Source organism: Telmatherina bonti (genome assembly GCF_933228915.1).
Source record: "Telmatherina bonti genome assembly, chromosome: 11".
NCBI classification, from domain to species: Eukaryota; Metazoa; Chordata; class Actinopteri; order Atheriniformes; family Telmatherinidae; genus Telmatherina; species Telmatherina bonti.
In genome coordinates, this window is record NC_136629.1 from 29,636,129 (window position 1) to 29,654,015 (window position 17,887).

Consider the following 17,887-nt stretch of genomic DNA (forward strand, 5'->3'; position numbering starts at 1 on the left):
GAGAGAGGGACAACAAATCACGTACCTGTTTAGGATTCTCGACTTGTCTCCCACACATACCCCTCTTCACACTTCAGTCGAATCCCCCAGTGACAGATCCTGTAACAGAGGAGAAGGAGACTGTAAGTAGCCTGGGGGGGTCCTAAAGGCACCCGTCTGGGACCTGCTTCATAATCAGTGGACAGAGAGGATAGAGGTGGTATGGCTTCCCAGAGCCACTCTCTCCCCCTGGCTGACCGAACTCTGGCAAGCACCCCAGGGCTACCTGTTAAGGTGTTCCCTCTGGTCCAGTCTCTCTTCCTGGGCAAAAAAAAAAAAAAAAAAAAAAAAAACCTCTCATCCAGTCTGCTGTCTCAACAGGAAAGTGCAGAAGATCTGGTAGCAAATCGAACAAAGTGGAAAAGAAATGTGTTTGTATATTTTGACATGTATTTGCATGCAAATGGATGCATGCATGCTTAAGCATGTAGGGACACATTATGTATGTGTGAGCACAACCATATGTGTGTGCATGTATCTGCTAATACATAGTAATGTTCCAAATGTGCATGTACACATGTAATGAGTGATTTCTTGTGCTACTAAGAGGAGCTACAGTGTATAATTGTTAGTTGTCAAGGAGACATTGCAAGGGAGCTGGAATTACTCACCCACATGGACATAGATGAATGCCAAGAAACAGCCTGGACAATACAATTCTCTCTGCAGACCTCTTTGGCCCTTATCAACAATAATGCTTGTTAATAATGTGAAATGGCTCTAATTAGTCTGCAGTGAAATTAACTGCTGCAGTCTAATAAGAAATTATCTTCCTGATAATAAAAAAATTAAAAGACAGCTGCTCAGAGATAATGGACACTAAAGTTGAAATTAACTCTTAAAGTTTAGATTTTTTTTCTCTCTCTCAAGTAAGGAATATTAGAACATGTTGGATAAGGTCTGTTTTATATGGTGAGATGTTATTGTAGTTGCTGTAGTTAAACAGTGTGTAACACTGGCTGTGTTTCTGTTTCCATAGTCAGGTACAATATTCCCTTGTCTGTGCCTCGGGGTATCTCCTCCTTTCCGTTGTTCTACAACGGACCTTAGCATCACCACTACTGTTGTAAATGCAGAAAACAGTGTAGCGGTGAGCAACCAGGGAGGCAGGTCTAAAGTTGTAGCCATGGACTTTCTAATTCAGGCCTTGGCCATGGGATCTGGGAGACATGGAAGATTTTAACAAACACTCTGGCCATTTCCAAATCTGCCTTGTGTGCTCAGCCGTCCATGGTTCTCCAAGATATCTGGAGAAGAGGGAGGGTGGGCGGGAGGCTTCTGGGAAGAGGGGTGTACAAGGCAGAGAGAGCCAGGACTGTGCCGTCTCCAGTTTGGTTTGGTCCGAGCACAGAGCCAGCTGGCCTCATTAGGACTTGATGGGAGGCGGGCTGGCATGAGACGTGCACATGCATGCACACATCAACAAATGTAGTGTGAAGCATGGCCTGATGCCCGTGAAAGACCCACAAGGAGTTTTTTTTTCCTTCTTTTTTTTATTTTTTTCCTTATTGAGTGCATTGTGGCTTATGGACTAAGGGAGTGTGTGTTGTGGGAAAACATGATCATTAGTTTACGTGTCTCTTTAAGGTGCTATCTTTACCTGGCTAACCTGAGCTACCTCATTGCGCTTGAGTGCTTGTTTGAGGGAAGAGCTGAACCATGGACATGGGCGATGAGGGTTGGGTTGGAGGGAGTGGAGTGGGTATAAAGGAGCAAGAGAATATGATTCATGGTAGGGCGGGTCCATCATGAGAGACGGCCGCTGACCTACAGTCTGAGGGCTGTTGGACCGGAACCAAGGCCTTGTTCCGACAGACCGAGTGTAGCGTGAGCTGTGACGGATGGCGGCGGTCTGTTTGAGAGCCCCTGAGCAGGTGTGTGAGTCGCTCACATCTGCAGGCAAGCACAGTGAACCGAGACCAAATGGCAGACGCACGGGGCCCATCGGGTACCTGTGCACTGAGACACACTAATGATTATGGATGCAGGCCTATTAACGGTCACATCTGTAAGGGAGAACAACAACCTGCACACTGGGAGTGAGTCAGCAGTTTTCACTCCCCAATGGAACGTAGACATCCTGGAGTCAATGTTGGGAAAAACCCCCCCCCAAAAAAAAAAAAATAAATAAATCAAATCGAAATATTGCCTTTCCCTCTGTTCAGGTCCAAGACCATAACTTCATCAGGCTCCACCCAAAATCATGACTTGCTCTGGACTTTTTCAGAGACTTTAGTAAGTTTACTTGTTGAACTTGAAAAATGACACATAATTAAGAAACTGAAGGGCACGTGAGATGCAAAGACAAGAGAGAGTAAAAAATGGCAAAAAAGAACATCCTGTTACAGCTCGACGTTAAATTATCTAATGAATTCATCAACTTAAAAACAACGTTAAAAATTCATTCTAAGAGTATAGGTAATAAATTAAATATTACTCATTGACTCATTATTTAAAAATGCATTATGTGATTTGCATAGTTTTATCCTGATAGGAAATAATAATGGGTAGTTGTCTTGTAGCGTCTTTCATGACGGATGAAGCTTGCGTCTTTTTGTTCCCTCATCATCCCTCTATCCTACTTGCTTCTCATTAAAGTTTTAACGCGGGCTGTTTTAATTGTCAATCCTTTGACAGGTTGATAAAAGCAACTTGACAATTAAGTTCATTGGCTCCGCTATGCATATTAATTAGGTCTTATTTGGGTTTCTATTGTTATTGGAAGGAGCACTCATGGTGTAGCAAAATGTCATCCATTAACTTCTCTCTTCTCAGAACTTAATGTAATTAAGCTTGCTATTGTATGACTACGAGAGGAGACTCTAGAGAGGGGAACTTTTAGTATTCATTGTATAAATGAGTAATGCCATTCCTGTGACACAGCAACAGTGCTATTTCTCCAAAATCAGCCATTCACAACTTTATTATCTGTAACAAGTGCTGCCTACTCTTGTTTGGTTAATGAGGAAAGGAGGCTTGCTTTCACATGACTTGTGTGTGCTTGCACATGCGTGTGCGCACCTGCATGTGGCTCTGCTTACGCACGTTCAGAGCAGAGATGCGGTGTGAAAAGGGAGTGTGTGTCAGAGGGGAAATCGAAGCAGGACATAAAGGGTGCTGAGAAACTCAGCAATGGAAAGGAGGGGAAGAAAAAAAATGAAGGAGCCTCGATGTGGGGTGGGGGTGTCTCTAGCAGATTACCCGGTGCACCTTGTGCAACTCTGCAGGCCCACACACTTACATCAAAGTGGTACCCCCTATCTGCCCGAGGCTTAGTCGGCCCCTGTCCACCCCCCATGTCACTCCATACATCCTCCTGTTCATGTTGAATAATTGACAGTTCTGTTTTACATGCTCAGCATTTGCCAGGACATGGAAGTGTGACTCCAAACAGGGCATGACTCTGAGAGGTGCTGTGCATTGGTTTGACTTCATTAGAATGTGCCCTGCTAATGCTCAGCATGCACTCTGAGCTGAATACCATCGAGCATAATCCACAGAGGAACTGTCTGTGGAATCAGTGAGCAGGTTGCAGCAATAAAGATGGAATTTTTGCTGCGCTTTTATCGAAACTTAATTGTCCACATAGTATAGTCCACATATAAAAAGAGTTTTCCTTCCCACATGTGAGTTGACCGCAGGTTTCATTTCCTAGCTGGGTTTATGAAGGGAGCAACAACTCCCTTCATTACACTGTTTCAGCTCCTTCTTTGAAGACACTACGTACTGTCTGGTGTATACTTATATCCTGAATCTGCTGAACTTGTTGGATGTCACTCAAGATTGCCAGAATGGCCGTGCATAGCAAAGGACAATGACCGCCATGGGCATGTGAAGGGACTAGAGTGTTTGCGCCAGGGCGATCTCTGAAGTCAAATAAGCCATTATCAGTCTGTCAAGCCAGGTCTCATTTGAAGTCTCTTAATAACAGTTAGGCAGTTTGGTGAGGTCTCTATCAATGTCCCAGTAATTGGTTTTTACAACTGATGTAGTGAAAGAACTGAAGTGATAAAGTGTGGTTGCAACAGGCCGGTGGGATCATGATCCCCTCCTGTGCATGAACTAAAATAGGAAAAATATCAAAGAAAGTGTTACTGCATTCATTTATATGGACTCTGAAATGTTTCTTTGGGAGTGTAGTATGGTATAGCCCTTAAAGTAAGGGAGGAGAAGGCCTGGTTGCTCATTTGATAGTTTACCTTGACCCTTGAAGTGTGTCGCTCACACCCTGAGGGCTTGGGCTGGCAAAACCTTTCTCAGTCCCCCCTGGGAATGATAATCTCAACGTGGGCGTTTACCACGGACACCAGACACAACACCATTAGCCACAGCTCCGCTGCTGCTCATTAGGACCCCCGATCGATATAGGCGGCCACAGAAATCGCCAGTGCTGCGGAACCGGCTATCACTCTTCAGAGTTATTATCGTAAACAGCTCTGGCCAAGATTTAGGGCAGTACCCTACTTTTTCTCCCAACCTTCTATTTCAAATAGAAGGTTGGGAGGGCAATAACTGAGTGGCCGAGACCCATCTAAGGACATTATATTGGATCAGTTGTTCTGAAACTTTGCGGCGTGTGGAGTGATTGCCTTGCTGTTAAATTAGAGGCAGTCAAGAAGCAGCTCTGATCTCTGGGGTTTGGTGGTTGAAGCAGAAAAACACTGACACAGAAGAAGTTCACTCATTACGGAAAAGATATCTGAGCGCTGATGTCTCCCTTACTGAGTGTCAGAAACAAATGATTTAGGTTAAGCACAATAACATGTTAGCTGAGTTTGCAAATCAAGGCCTTCTTTAACAACCAAGAAATGCTTTTAAAATATTTTAAGAAATAGAAGTCCATAGGGTATAGATAGCAGCCAACAGTAGAATGACCACTCTGGCTTTTTTTTTTTTTTTTTTTTTCAATTATTCAACACACCCACAACATGAACCCGATGTTTAAAAATCACTACGACAAGATAACTTAATTATTTTCTCATTCTTTCCCTTGAAACATGAGGTGCTGAAACATTAGACACAGGAAATTGTAGATGAAAAGACAAAAAAAGAGAGCCCATTGGTTTTCTGGCAGAGAAGAGAATAATATTGAGGCAAAATTGTGAAAATAAGAAAAAGGGGAGATGTATTGATTTTTGGTGGAGCCGGGGAAAGAAAAGAGAGGGAATAAAGAAGTGCTCTTTGGCCGATGTGTCCAAATGATGTCTCAGGGGAGGTTCTTAATGGTAGGGGGAGGGGTGGAGGGGGGTTAAGGGGGTGAGGTGGGGGTGACGGGGGCAGGTGCCTACCCTGACTAAGGCATGGAACTGCCCTTAGGCTAGGGCTAATGGTATTGGCTGAGCTTACTTTAAGCAGCTCTTTCCTAATGGCCAACTATGAGTGTGCCACAGGATAGACAGGTATTGATTGGTTCAAATGCTCTTGAGTTGACAAGAACTGAAAGTCCCTCAAGCATATACAATCTTGCAGCAAATTATGTCACATGGAAAGGTGATTAAAAACAGAAGCTTGGGGCAGGCACACTCATTAAAAGTGTATATAATATTTCTCTTGTTGTCCTTGCGTCGCTCTCTCCTCTTTGCGTATACTTTTTTTTCCGCCAAAGCTTTCATTTCTCTGTTGTTTGTATGTGTTTTCAGTTTTCCTGAGTGAGAAATGTCTGTTTATGCACTGTGAAATTCTCCAAGCAGTACAGTCTTCAAACCTTGTTTTCCATCATACAGAAAAGATTCAGTGCGTTGATGGTTGAACCTCCATTGCATCAGTCAAAGTGTTGAACAGACTTTAGTTATGCACTTCAAAATTGTCATTTTGAGCAGAAATAGTCAAACATGTGCCAAAAAGCAATTAAATCAAAATTAAGGAAAAGGGACTACAGGTGTAATGTTTTTATTCTCTTTTTAAAAGGTGCAGTATACTAGTATAGTATACAGAGAACAATGCCATATATTTGCTTTGTTGTCATGCCCCCCTTCCTCATACACACATACAAAAAATGCTGTGTACAAGATTTTCTCTTATTCACATGGGGCGCTTTCTAGACTGCTTGAGGCATCTGCTTTGATTGCATAATTCCCAAGAGACGAACAACACAAAACAAAAATACTGACTGAATTCAGACTTATAATATACCGAACAAATAACATACCAGCTCCACTCTTCAAAACCATAGTTCTCCAAAGAAAAGGAATTGAAGAGTAAATTCAAAGTTGAAAGCTTAGCTCTTTCGTAGTGAAGGCAGGGGTGGGGGGGGGGGGGGGGGGGGGGGGGTGAAAGATGAAACAAACTTTTTTTCCTGGCTGAAAATGCACAGCATTACTAAAGCAAATAGGCCACAGCATGCACATTTATGTATACTTAAACCTAAGTGGCACATATCAGAGGCCATTTTTAAGCCCTGAATGTTGTCGATGTTCGAGGAACGCCTGGTGAGGAGATGTTTTATTGTGCCAGGGCAATACAACAGGTCACCCACGTCATGTGGCGCTTTACCGAGTGCGACGTGACACTTTCAAGCAAAGTAAACAGAGTTGAAGAAATGAAAGTTAAATGAAATGGTGGGGCTTTTTTTTTTCTCAGTAAAACAAACAAAAAAAAAAACAAGGGAGAAAATTTCTGCATCCAAATGATACGGCTGCACTCAAAGCTCACAGTTTTCTTCTCTTTCGATTAAATGCTCTTTCTCTGGCTGTTTGTGCTTTACAGTGGAGTGTGCTACATCGCTACTTTCTTCTCTACAGGGGCCCCTGGGCTCCCCAAGCAATAGGAGTAAATTAGAGTGCACCTGTTCCAGCTCCAAGATAAGCCATCTCCAGAGGATTTCCTCTGAGTAAAATGAAGTGAGTGAAGAATAAACAGAATATCACAGCATTACTCCGCCAAGGTGAAGTTGCTGCTGCTCTGGGGACACGGTTCGTTTTGCACAACACCCAGCAAAATATCCTCTATAAACCTCTGGATGTAAGACTGTAGGAATGGTCTCTGCTCACAGCGGAGAGAATAGGCGCTGCACTTTTGTGTTCCAGCCCAGGCAGCTAGTCTGCTTCTCAACTGTATCTACTCACAGCCTTGACTTGAAAATGCTGTTATTTGTGGTGTGGGTTTTGTGGTTTGTTTTCTAGCAGGTTTTGACTCTGTGTCAACACATCTGCGATAGTCAAACATCAAACCACATACTTCCCCATCTTTCCATTTCTGTATTGCTGCCAAAGATTTTTGAAAGCGTCTTAATTAAGTCGGCGAAGGAAATTGTCGGTGCATCGCTCCCTTCTTCCCATCAGCTTAGCCACATGAGTAACTCGTTGTATGTTTCTTGGAGGAAATAAAAGATGTAACCCCAGTGTGATGTCCAAAGACCACTGACCGTCGATGTCTAGAATGCAAAACTCACTCAGTTGGTTTGCACATAAAAGGCACGGATAATTAGAGGAAAAATTTAATTCATCATACGTTTGATAATCAGTCTGATTTGGTCTCCTATCTGCACCAGGGCATTCAAATAACCCCCCTACTATTAGCACCCCACTCTCCCTCACACCAGCAGTCTGTTTTACCCTCTCTTTGTTCCCCATCAACACATTATCATTATTGTGGCTAATTGCATGGTTTGCCTTGAAGTCGTGCTGAAGACTCGTGATCTGGGGTTGAAACGTGCACGGTGATCCAGTCTTCTCCACAGCTTGCTTTACTCTCCTAATTGCCGTTACCACAGGATAAGACGTGCTCCTTGCTGCGGCCAGCCGGACAAGGCTGGAACAAGCATGGGGTGGGTTGGGTGGAGGGATACTATCACACAAGGGTGGTAAGATGTGGGAGGGAGAGCAAAGGGTGGCGTAACTGACGTGGGACGGGTAGAACAGATTGGGGAGGGAAAGGATAACAGTTGGGGGTAAGCGGGGGGGATGGAACCGGCGTTAGATGTAGGTCAGCGGGAGTGGAGTACCCTAAAGATTACAGTTGGTTAGTGCGACCCCTCTCTGACAAGATCTGAGCCCTTGCTCCCAGCAGAGATGGACCCTGGCATTTGGGGAACCCAGCTATTAGTGAGGCTAATAAAGCCCAAACAGAGAGTTTTGAACCTGCAGTAGCTCAGAGGCATTGTCCTGCCACAGGTCCAGTGCCAGAGATTAGTTAATACAGTCAAGAGTGACAAAAGAAAAGTCTTTTGCTGATTCTTAATGAGCCATTTGAGCTGAAACTTGTTGTAAAATGCATCTAATGACAAATGACTCCCGTTGTCATCTTCCAGCCTTTACTAATAATTGTCTTTTTTATGAGGACATCTTTTGAATGGTTTTGTTTGTTACAAAAGTGCAACTTAAAAGATGAGTTCATCTAACTCAGGAAATTTTGAAATTTGTGTGAGCTCTGATAGTTTCTCAATTCAGATGGGAATGTAGTTTTACACCACAGTATCAACTTCCAACTTCAACATGAGTCACAGCTCCCCGGTGGGGTTTTAGAAAGGAAATGGAATCACAGACATAACTAGTGACAAAGCCTCCATCACCTCATATAAGATCTCATTCCATCTGTGAGAACTTTGGGTTGTACCCCAGAAAAATAATAAATATCCGAGTCTCGTGGCAGCCGCTGTTCATTTTGTTCAAAAGGTGTTTTCAAGACAAAACAAAGGAAATGGTGTCATTAATGATATGTATTATGAACTAGGGCCTCTTACAGCAGTTTCCTATAAATGCATGGATAAGGGGTTGATCTCTTTTCTAACAAAGGATCTCCAAAATATGAAGTGAAAAGCTACCCAAGATGAATCTGGTGAAGAAACGAGCGAGGAAGAGCCTATTTCCACAACACAAACAGATTTCCTGGCCTTTAGCAGTCTCTTACTGGGATACTTTGAGACATATCCATCAAAACACAGCTGTATTCATTCATATTTCATAACTCCTCCTTCTCCCAGTGCTTTAACACTGTTCTTTGATCAAAGGAGAGAAGTCGGATCACAACAGGAAGGTTCCCTGCCAGCCAAGAAGGAGAAGGAAAGCCAATCAACTACTGTACATTCTACCATACGTTTAGTTGTACTTTAGCGCTATTCTTAAAACAATAAAAATAAAAAAAGATAAACAAAATGATAGCTTACAAATGCAAAACAAAGAGATATTTATGAATTTCTGCAGATGAAATGTGAATTTTCACTTTTTACGCATAACTTACTTCCAGACCATGTAAAGTTCTGCCGCAAATTTGCACAAAATACTTTTTGTTACAAACATAAAGTCAGTCAGTCTATATGCAGAAGAATTATCCATTTTTACAGACTTCAATATGATTGAGTGAAGTCTTTGTTAGATTTAAAGGAAAAACAGTTTTCTGCAACTTCAGTGATGGAATTGCTGAGAGCTCAGCATCCACAAGATCCAAAACACACAGCTCAAGAGTGTCACCATGTGGAGATGAGTGAATATGACAAAACAGTAACTGAGCAGCCGTCTGAAGAGAAGCTTTACCCAAGAAGCACAAAACTCTAAGAGAGTTTTAGTTTTCATTTCGATACTCCCTTTTCTTTTAATTTATATATATATTTTTTACCATTCTAATTTAGTGTCAGCAGCCTGTCTTTAAGCCACCAGTCTCCCTCCTTACCTCCGTCCATCATCAATTCCAAGATGTCGCATTTCCAAAGACCCCTTTCAGTAAGGTTCAGGGAGAAAAAACTGTTTGAAGACCTCCCTGACATTTAGACTCTCTCTGAAGATGACTTTGCCTTCTACTATTGCCTGCGGGAACATAGTAAGACCCACACTAAACTTCAATTGATATTCAGTGCCAGATTCCTCTAGGGGAAATTATCATTCTGTTCATAATAAGAGCCACAACAAGCACCTGGAAAAATGACTTCATTATACACTCCTCCTCAATAATACTTCCCTTTGACCCATTGGAAACACACACGGTGCAAGTAACACAGCGGTGATGAAATGAAAACTATATTTATGCATGTGGTAGAATGCTTATTTCATGGTAGGTTGTGTGAGGATGCACATCTGCTTGGATGTTCTTGATTGGCAGGTTTGTTAATGCGGTGCAGTAGCCTTGGATAGAGGTGCTCAGAGACCCCTTTTTCCTGAAGCCATTATCCAAATATGTTCTGTTTTTCAAGCAAATTAATGGCACAAAAATCAAAGTATCAAAAATGCATTGCTCCTCATAATGGAATTCCCTCAGAGCAAGGACATGTAACAATGGGCCATTCTCAGCATCCTGTCCTTTCCCTCTCTATGCCAATGGACATGACCTCCACCACTTTAACAATGGGGCACCCAGCAGCATAAGCACTTGGCTTCCCTCCACCTCCACTACATGCAGTAAGGCTGCTTTCATCTTTGTTGGTATATTTAAGGATGACATCCTAGCCTGTCGGCCTCTACTATTGTCTTGGTCGTGATTATTTTCTATCCGTTGTTTAGCCCCAGTTGTGGCTCTTTGATGAAAAGGTCGCCACTCAATTGGAAAACAGTCATTAAAATGCGGTGGGTACTATTCACCAGTGTGCATGGGGGAACCAACTCAACTGAGCTGGTTAATCAAAAGTTAATTATATAATTTTCATGCAGATGAGGGAAACATTCAAATGAATCCCAACTCTACAATCATTACAAAAAATAAATAAAGAAATAATTCTAAAAGGCTATAAAATGTTCAGGGACCAGGAGGCTGTAAACAATATGAAGTTTAATTTGAGGTAAACAAAGTGAATATTCACCAGGGGGTCTGGGAAGGAGAAAGTGAGGTTAAATCAAATTTGGAAACATAGATACCAGCAGGTTTTGTTGTCCTGATATACGTGCAATTAGGCAGGTCCTTGATGAGGACACTGGGAGGGAGAAAGTTGGCTTTAACAGCAAATGCTTTGGGATTATTTAAAGGGAATTTATTGGATTTTATGCTTTATCTGTGAACATGAAGCATTCTCACAAAAGCACACCAAATTGAATTAAAAACCATATTTCAGAAAATGCTGTAAAAAGCATAATTATCTTTTTATGAGGATGTTCCAAAAGTACTGAACACTCCATAAAGATAAGTATAAACTCATTGACTTTTAGAGGAAAATGCCCAGGACAACTATTTCCTCTGCAAGTTTGTCAAAGAAGGTAAAGTAAGACATAGCACTTTTAAACAAATGCTAAGTCCTTCCTCATCAAAGGAAATTATTGTGTTATGCAAATTACAAGCATGAATATTAAACCAATGAGGTGAAGTATCACAAATGAACAAGCATTGTTCTGGAAGTGCAATGGAATGTGGTTTAATTTCTCCTTAATTCTATGTGCTTTTATAATGCTCACCTTTTCCCAGTTGTGCAAGCGGGTTTGGGTTCATTGGTGTGCATTACAACCACGCTCTAACAATGCAGGGCCTCCCCGGTGTCAGCACAGTTCATGAATCCTAGCCCCTTATGCACCAGGCGATTAGTATGGTGCTCTGTCTGTGGGGCTTTGCCAGAAAATGAGTTCTCTTTAAAACATATGCCCCCTGCTGATTCTTTTCCGTTCCTGATATGAAATTCCAATTTTTATAATGAACACCAATTTCCTGTACAGGGAGGAGGAAAATTTTAAGTTATGCACTTCGTCTTGTTTTGGATGACTGCAGTTACCCCCAAATTAGGCAAGAGCTGTTCTGGACATCGCAAGCAGAAAATATTTAGATGAGAGTGTTTTGGTTTGTGGGGCTAATCAGCAGTGAGGTATATGAGCACAGAAATAGGCTTGTGGATTTTTTTTCCCACGCTGCATATGCACATGACTGGCGTGGCAGAAAATGGAATTACCAAAAAGCGTAACAAATTCAATTAACTCATTGATTTCTAATAAATTGGCTTAATCACCAGCTGTTGTCATGCTAAGATTGTTGTGTCACAAGTTTGTCATGCTTGTCGGTCGTGCCGGCGTTACAAAGGCAGTCGAATCTATTGAAAGGGCTTTAAAAGAACATTTCTAGCGATGTTTCAGTTGCAATGATCACAGATATGCAAAGTGCAAACACACCACATCAAATAAAACATCAGAAACAGGCCAGGAATTTAAATTTTATTATAATTTTTGAATTGTTTTTTTTTTTCAAACATTGGAGTAATTGTAATTGGTATTAGTCTAATAAATGGTGATTTGTCAAGTCAGCTTGGGTGATCCTGAACAACACAGTTAATCTTTCTCGCCTGTCTTGTCGCTCCTCATTTACTCGAGAACCTTTTTTTTCGGTCAAAATGACTGGAATCATCGTTGATCTGAAGAAATTGAAACCAGATATTAGTTTATAATTTGAGTCCCTCCCTGGGTATTTAAACTAAAAAAATATATATATTGGACGTCTAATTCATATGCAGTACATATGATACCCAACAGCTCTGTTAAAAATCTGCATTCCAGCTGCCACTCACGGATCAAATTAATCATGCATGTACTCAATCATGCAAAAGTAGAAAAATAAAAACAGTAATTGAGCAGTTTGTATATTGTCATTGCCTCTCTGGAACGTAGTGGCTGCAGTGGTGTACATTAATATTGTACAATTGAAGTAGACATTTGTGATAAATTATGTATAATAAGCACTTACTACACTGTATGGCCTAAGTCTCTCTTGGGTTTGGGCACTCGCCTGTTCAGGAAGAGACACCACTCCTCCTGTGCCCATCATCTGTGTACAACAAAAGAGACATTAAAAAATGAAACCAGACTTAAAATAAAATTTTACCTCAATGGTACCATTACAACATAATAAAAAAGGGAAATAGAAAAAAAAAAAGGCAGGCTTCACAGACCAGTTCTATGAAGGTATTACTGTTAAATTTGCCTTTAATTGAATAAAGTTACCACATTTCCTGAAACTGTACCTCCAACTAAATTATCACTCACCCTGATGGTTGCCTCGAGCTCTCCCACACTTCTCTTTCCACCTGGTAACCATCCATAAGACCAGTGCTGGCACAGGGTGACCTGAACCACCAACGCCAACAACAACACCTGCACCATAACTCGGCTGTTCGCCTCCATTACAACTGCAGGGGGAGCTCAATATGTAACAAAAACAATAATGTCACAGCTTCCTCACTCACAACTCCATGGCCAACAGATCAGAGGTTACACAGTAAAACACTGCACAATGCTAATAAATATTTCAGACAGTAATTAATTCAGTAAGAAAGAGTACTTCTAACTTAATCAGCGTTGAACAAACTTGAACGAAGACGAACCCACCTCTGTATTTGTCTTGTTAGCATGTGGTGCATTAGCCAAAGAGGGATTTTATAGGTGCCGTACAAAGCTGAAGTCAGGATTATAATCCCCTCTTTGCAGGTGTGACACATTTACAGACTAATGGGACACAAAATACGACTAATGGAGCTGCCTAAGTGCTTGGATATGCTGACATCACCGTGAGGGTTCAACCAGCATTAAAAATATATCATAAGACGTCACTGTAATGTACTGAATGCATCGCTGTAGAGGTACTCAAAAAAGACAACACTTGAAATCAGACATTTATCTCCATCTATAATTTATTGGATTCTGCTTTTAGCAAACAAATAGTTGTTTAAATCTGCACAGATACAAGAGGCAGAAACATCACCGAAACAAGACGCGTGTGCATCTGTCATTACCCTTATTTGTTATTCCTTCAGCATAAGAATACATTAAAGACAATAATCCAGTTAGTAATGATGAATGACCACAACGGATATTTATGTACACTCAATAAAGAAAATGATCAGTGCGTCCACTATAAAGCAATGGAATGAATGCGATAGAGGTAGAAACACAGTAGAAAGTTCTTTACCTAAACTTAATCCTTCTATGCTTCGTGTTCCAAACAGATAAGCAGAAGTCTGGCAAAATATGTTTTTTTTTTTTTCTTATGTTTGTTTGTTTGATTTTGCTGTAACAGTGGGGTTTAAATATGAATGACGACTGTAGCTATTATAGTGTACCAATATGTGTGTACATATTTTATAACTTGGCCAAGCACTGGTTTTGGAGATCAGTTCTTTTCAACATCCCCAGATGTTTTCCATTTCTGTGTCTGTAAATGGAGATGCTTCACCAGCAGCACTCAACTACGTCACCTAAACATACATTTCCACAAGTTGTTTTTTTTTTTTTTTCCTTTTTGGTTAGTTTGTTTTCTTGATTTCCAGCAAACTCTACTGCAGTAACCACAATCAGGAAACATTTAGTACCAGTGTTGTATTCTCTCAGTAATTGATTCCCATATGAATCCGCTATTCAAAAACAATTCACTTTTAAAAATGCATTTGTCTTACCTAGATCAAACATAAAGTAAACATCTGGCTTATTATTAAAATTTTGTCACTTTGTGACAAGTTTTTTTTTTTTAGATTAGAACTCTGTCTAATCAACATGGCACTGATTTATGCAAACATGCAAGTGTAAAGTTGGCTTGTTAAACTGTAAAAAAAAAAAAAAAAGTTCTTTTAAGCAGAATGTGATGCTTGGCTGCCGTGATACATTTGAATTCATGAAATACGCCATTATTTCATGCCTGTTCCAATGTGGGCTAATTGCATTTTGCCAAGTCAGGCACCAATCCACTAAGTAATATTGCCACAGGCACAAGAGAAAGTTAGTGAGGTTGAATAAAATTGCAACAGGCAGCAGCTGTTCAGTTATTCCCAGACAGAAGTGAGGTAATTTACAGCATCTTACAGAATAAAATGTGTATGAAATTTTATGTTTCTGCTGAGTTAAAAGTAGATTCTTATATTTGAACACATCACACAAGAAGAAATTAAACTTACAAGTATTCAACATTTTATACTATTTATCGAACACATAATTAATTCTCTCCACAGCAATCTAAGAGGTTGCCTGGGCAATATGAAATTATGAAATGCGAGACTAATGTGAACCAAAAGGCAATTGGAGTGAAAAGAAAGCAAATATATATTACTTCAAAATAGGGGTACTTAATGCTCAAACATTCTGGAAAAACCTCTCCTGGGTTACAGATGAGTTCATTAATATTATACTATGTACAGCATCTTCTTAATTATGTAATTAAGTGCAAATTGTAAAAAGCCATAGAAAAAACAACATTCAGCCCAAAAATTGCATATGTTAATATATCCAATGGTTCCAGATAACTATCTTACAGGTATCATTTAAAATTGGCGTAGTCTGAGAAAATGTCAATAAAATCCTGGACCACTCTGTAGCAGAAGTCGTATTGCTCCTGAAAGGAAAGACAACAGGAGAGGGTTCACAGTGCATACATGAGCAGAAACAGTTCCAGGCAAAACAAGTGTGAATATGACAGATTCTGCACCACGGGTTTGAAATGGTCTTGCTTTGCACTCACCACGGTCTGAACCATGTGTGGTCTCTGCATACGTAAACTCTTGACTGTCTGAAAAACGTCCAGGAGGCCTTCAGCTTTCACTCTCTCTAGAATGTTGCTGAGGGCAATGAAGGTGCCGGTCCGCCCAGCACCAGCACTGAGAACAATAAGAATGGAGTCATCAGCGAAAACACTGAACGGTGAATGCACAAACTTGAAGGTGTTTAAAACTGCAACAGGACAGATTAACGCATTTCTACTTATAATTTCATTTCTTCATAATAAAACTGCAATGCTGCTCCTGCACTCCCTGCACATCTGTTTGCCATTCGACTTGAAAAGTTTGCAAGAGAAAAAAGGTGACCTTTGTGTAATGGTGCTAGTAATTATCCTCACTTAAAGAGAGGCTAATCCAAACACTAACACTAATCAGTTTGGAAGCTCAGTGTTTGACTGAGTCAATGTTTACAATGATGGTAGGATGGAGAGATAGAGAGAGAGACAGGGAGTGAGAGCGAGAGCAACGTGCAATTCGGAAGAGAAAAGTGTAGAGAGACGTTAGGGATTGCAACGGGTTAGCCCCATTCCCCTGAGATGGAGAAAAAGCTTTAAAAAGCCCCTCTTAGACAAGTGGTGATGAAGGAATAGAAGAGAGTGATGACACCATTTCCTGTCGTTAGCTCATCTTATCAGATTAATCATAGTGGGAGTCAGAGGAGATTTCACTTTGAGAGGTTTTAATTGACTGTGAATCAGTGGATTGGATCAATCCCATCGGGGCATGCTGCTTTAGAATCACTTCACCTGAAGCTAGGTTCTGATCAAAGCTTTAACAGCGAAGTCTTTATAAGGGATCACATAAGTGGTTTAGGCGTAGTACACCAGGCCTACTGAGAAAAAAAAAATATGCACAATTTATTGTAAAAGACATCTGTAGGAACTAAAAAAGAAGTATTCATAAAATTGCAATTCCTTAAAGATTCAGCTAATCAGGTAATAAAAGCCCAGGGAATTAAAATAATATTAAAAGGCACGACTGAGTCGTGAGGCTTTACAGTGTGCATGCAAATTTCATTCCACGATGCGCATCATGCCAAACTAAAGTTCCTCACCTGCAGTGTACAATTATGGGACGGTTTCCAGACTGCTGCTGCTGCCTCTGCACAGCTGCAATAATGTCAATCATCCCCTTTCCTACGACCGGTATTCCGATCTCAGGCCATCCATGAAAGTGAAAGTGGCGGACGTGTTGCGACCGCTTTTCCTGGTGAGATGCGCAAATTGCAATGTTATTTTCATCCACCTGAAAGCAGTAGATGTGAACATGTATTAACTTTAAAATGCTTCATTTGAATAAAGTCATCTCAAAGAAATCAGGACAAATAACGTGTCAAACTGTTTTTTATTGGATAACTAATTAATTCTTATTGAAATATAATATCACACACCGGTTTGTAGGTAAGAACCATGTCTCTGCGAGTGAACGTTTCACACTGTGTGTCTCCAGTCAGCTCCACGGTGTAATCTCCAAATGTTACACTGCCCTCTGATGGCCAATACTGGAAACACTTTTCCTGTTTGCAAAGGTCAGATCGAAATACAATTAGGCCACCTTTAGCTTATACACTCGCCTTGTTAATATATTCTAAGTGTGCCCCATAAATGCATGTACAAACTGTTAAGAAAACAATAAACTGTTCCAGGAGTATGAAAAAGATTATTTTAATGTCCAACTCTGCTCAGCCCGTATTCTTGCTAGACCAGCACACTGTACCTGCTCTCTCTCTTTGAGTTCGGTGAGCATAACGATTGAATGACACCTCCACTCCCACACCATCCTCCAGAAGTCCTCCACTGTGTGAGACAGGGGGCCCTGGGTTGCGATAAAATAGTCCTTCTGCCTGTAGCCCTGGAGGGCAGATCATCCGGTAAACAACACTTGAGAGTGCAGCAAACATAATATTTTGCATTGTTTGTAAAGGAAACAATGAGCTTTATTTATACGTCTATGGGAAATCTATACAGCAGGTCGTGAGGGAGTGCTTACATCAATAAAGGAGGCATTGATGTAGTCGGTGAACTCCTGTCCTCTTTTCACTGAGAGGATTACTCGGTTGAAATCATCTGAAAAAGAGAAAAACAGTAAATAAAAGAAAACTTTTCACAAGTGATTCCCAATTAAATAAAAGTCTAAACCAACCGATTGAAACAAAAACAACAACAAAAAAAAAAAAATGGGAATGTGCTTCTTATATTTAGTTACTGAATCCAAATATCAAAATAAATATCAAATTTTAGCTTCTCTCCTTCGTTCTTCTCACAACATAAAATGAAGATGCAAATCCTACTTTTATGTCACAGACATGCACTGATTAGACAGATAACTGTGTACGGCATCTATAAAATCACCAGCAGCGTAATACTTTGATGTTACTTGGATGTGATGTATTATGGAACTGTGCGGAGATTCGCAGTGGTCCTTACATGGAATGATCTGAAGCACGCGGTTCTTCTTCATGTTGGCAGG

General features: G+C 40.8%; 2 protein-coding genes across 2 annotated transcripts in view; both read right to left on the minus strand.

Annotated features, from left to right (window-relative positions):
- Positions 1 to 12,238: 12,238 nt before the first annotated feature.
- Positions 12,239 to 13,058, minus strand: gnrh3 (gonadotropin-releasing hormone 3; the record flags this gene model as incomplete). Its single annotated transcript, XM_079248361.1, has 3 exons — positions 12,239 to 12,292; positions 12,625 to 12,702; positions 12,921 to 13,058. 3 exons carry the CDS (start codon positions 13,056 to 13,058, stop codon positions 12,239 to 12,241), a joined length of 270 nt encoding a protein of 89 aa, XP_079104487.1.
- A 2,076-nt stretch (positions 13,059 to 15,134) lies between these two features.
- LOC306762588 (receptor-type tyrosine-protein phosphatase epsilon-like) overlaps positions 15,135 to 17,887 on the minus strand; it is a gene marked incomplete at its 5' end in the record, with an annotated part of 9,966 nt that continues 7,213 nt past the window's right edge. The window contains 7 exons of the mRNA XM_079249126.1: positions 15,135 to 15,255; positions 15,382 to 15,517; positions 16,473 to 16,624; positions 16,809 to 16,934; positions 17,135 to 17,269; positions 17,408 to 17,484; positions 17,845 to 17,887. The exon at positions 17,845 to 17,887 is cut by the window's right edge and continues 51 nt beyond it. Of these exons, the coding sequence (XP_079105252.1) occupies positions 15,181 to 15,255; positions 15,382 to 15,517; positions 16,473 to 16,624; positions 16,809 to 16,934; positions 17,135 to 17,269; positions 17,408 to 17,484; positions 17,845 to 17,887 (744 nt within the window). The 3' untranslated portion in view covers positions 15,135 to 15,180. The remainder of the gene's footprint in view (positions 15,256 to 15,381; positions 15,518 to 16,472; positions 16,625 to 16,808; positions 16,935 to 17,134; positions 17,270 to 17,407; positions 17,485 to 17,844) is intronic.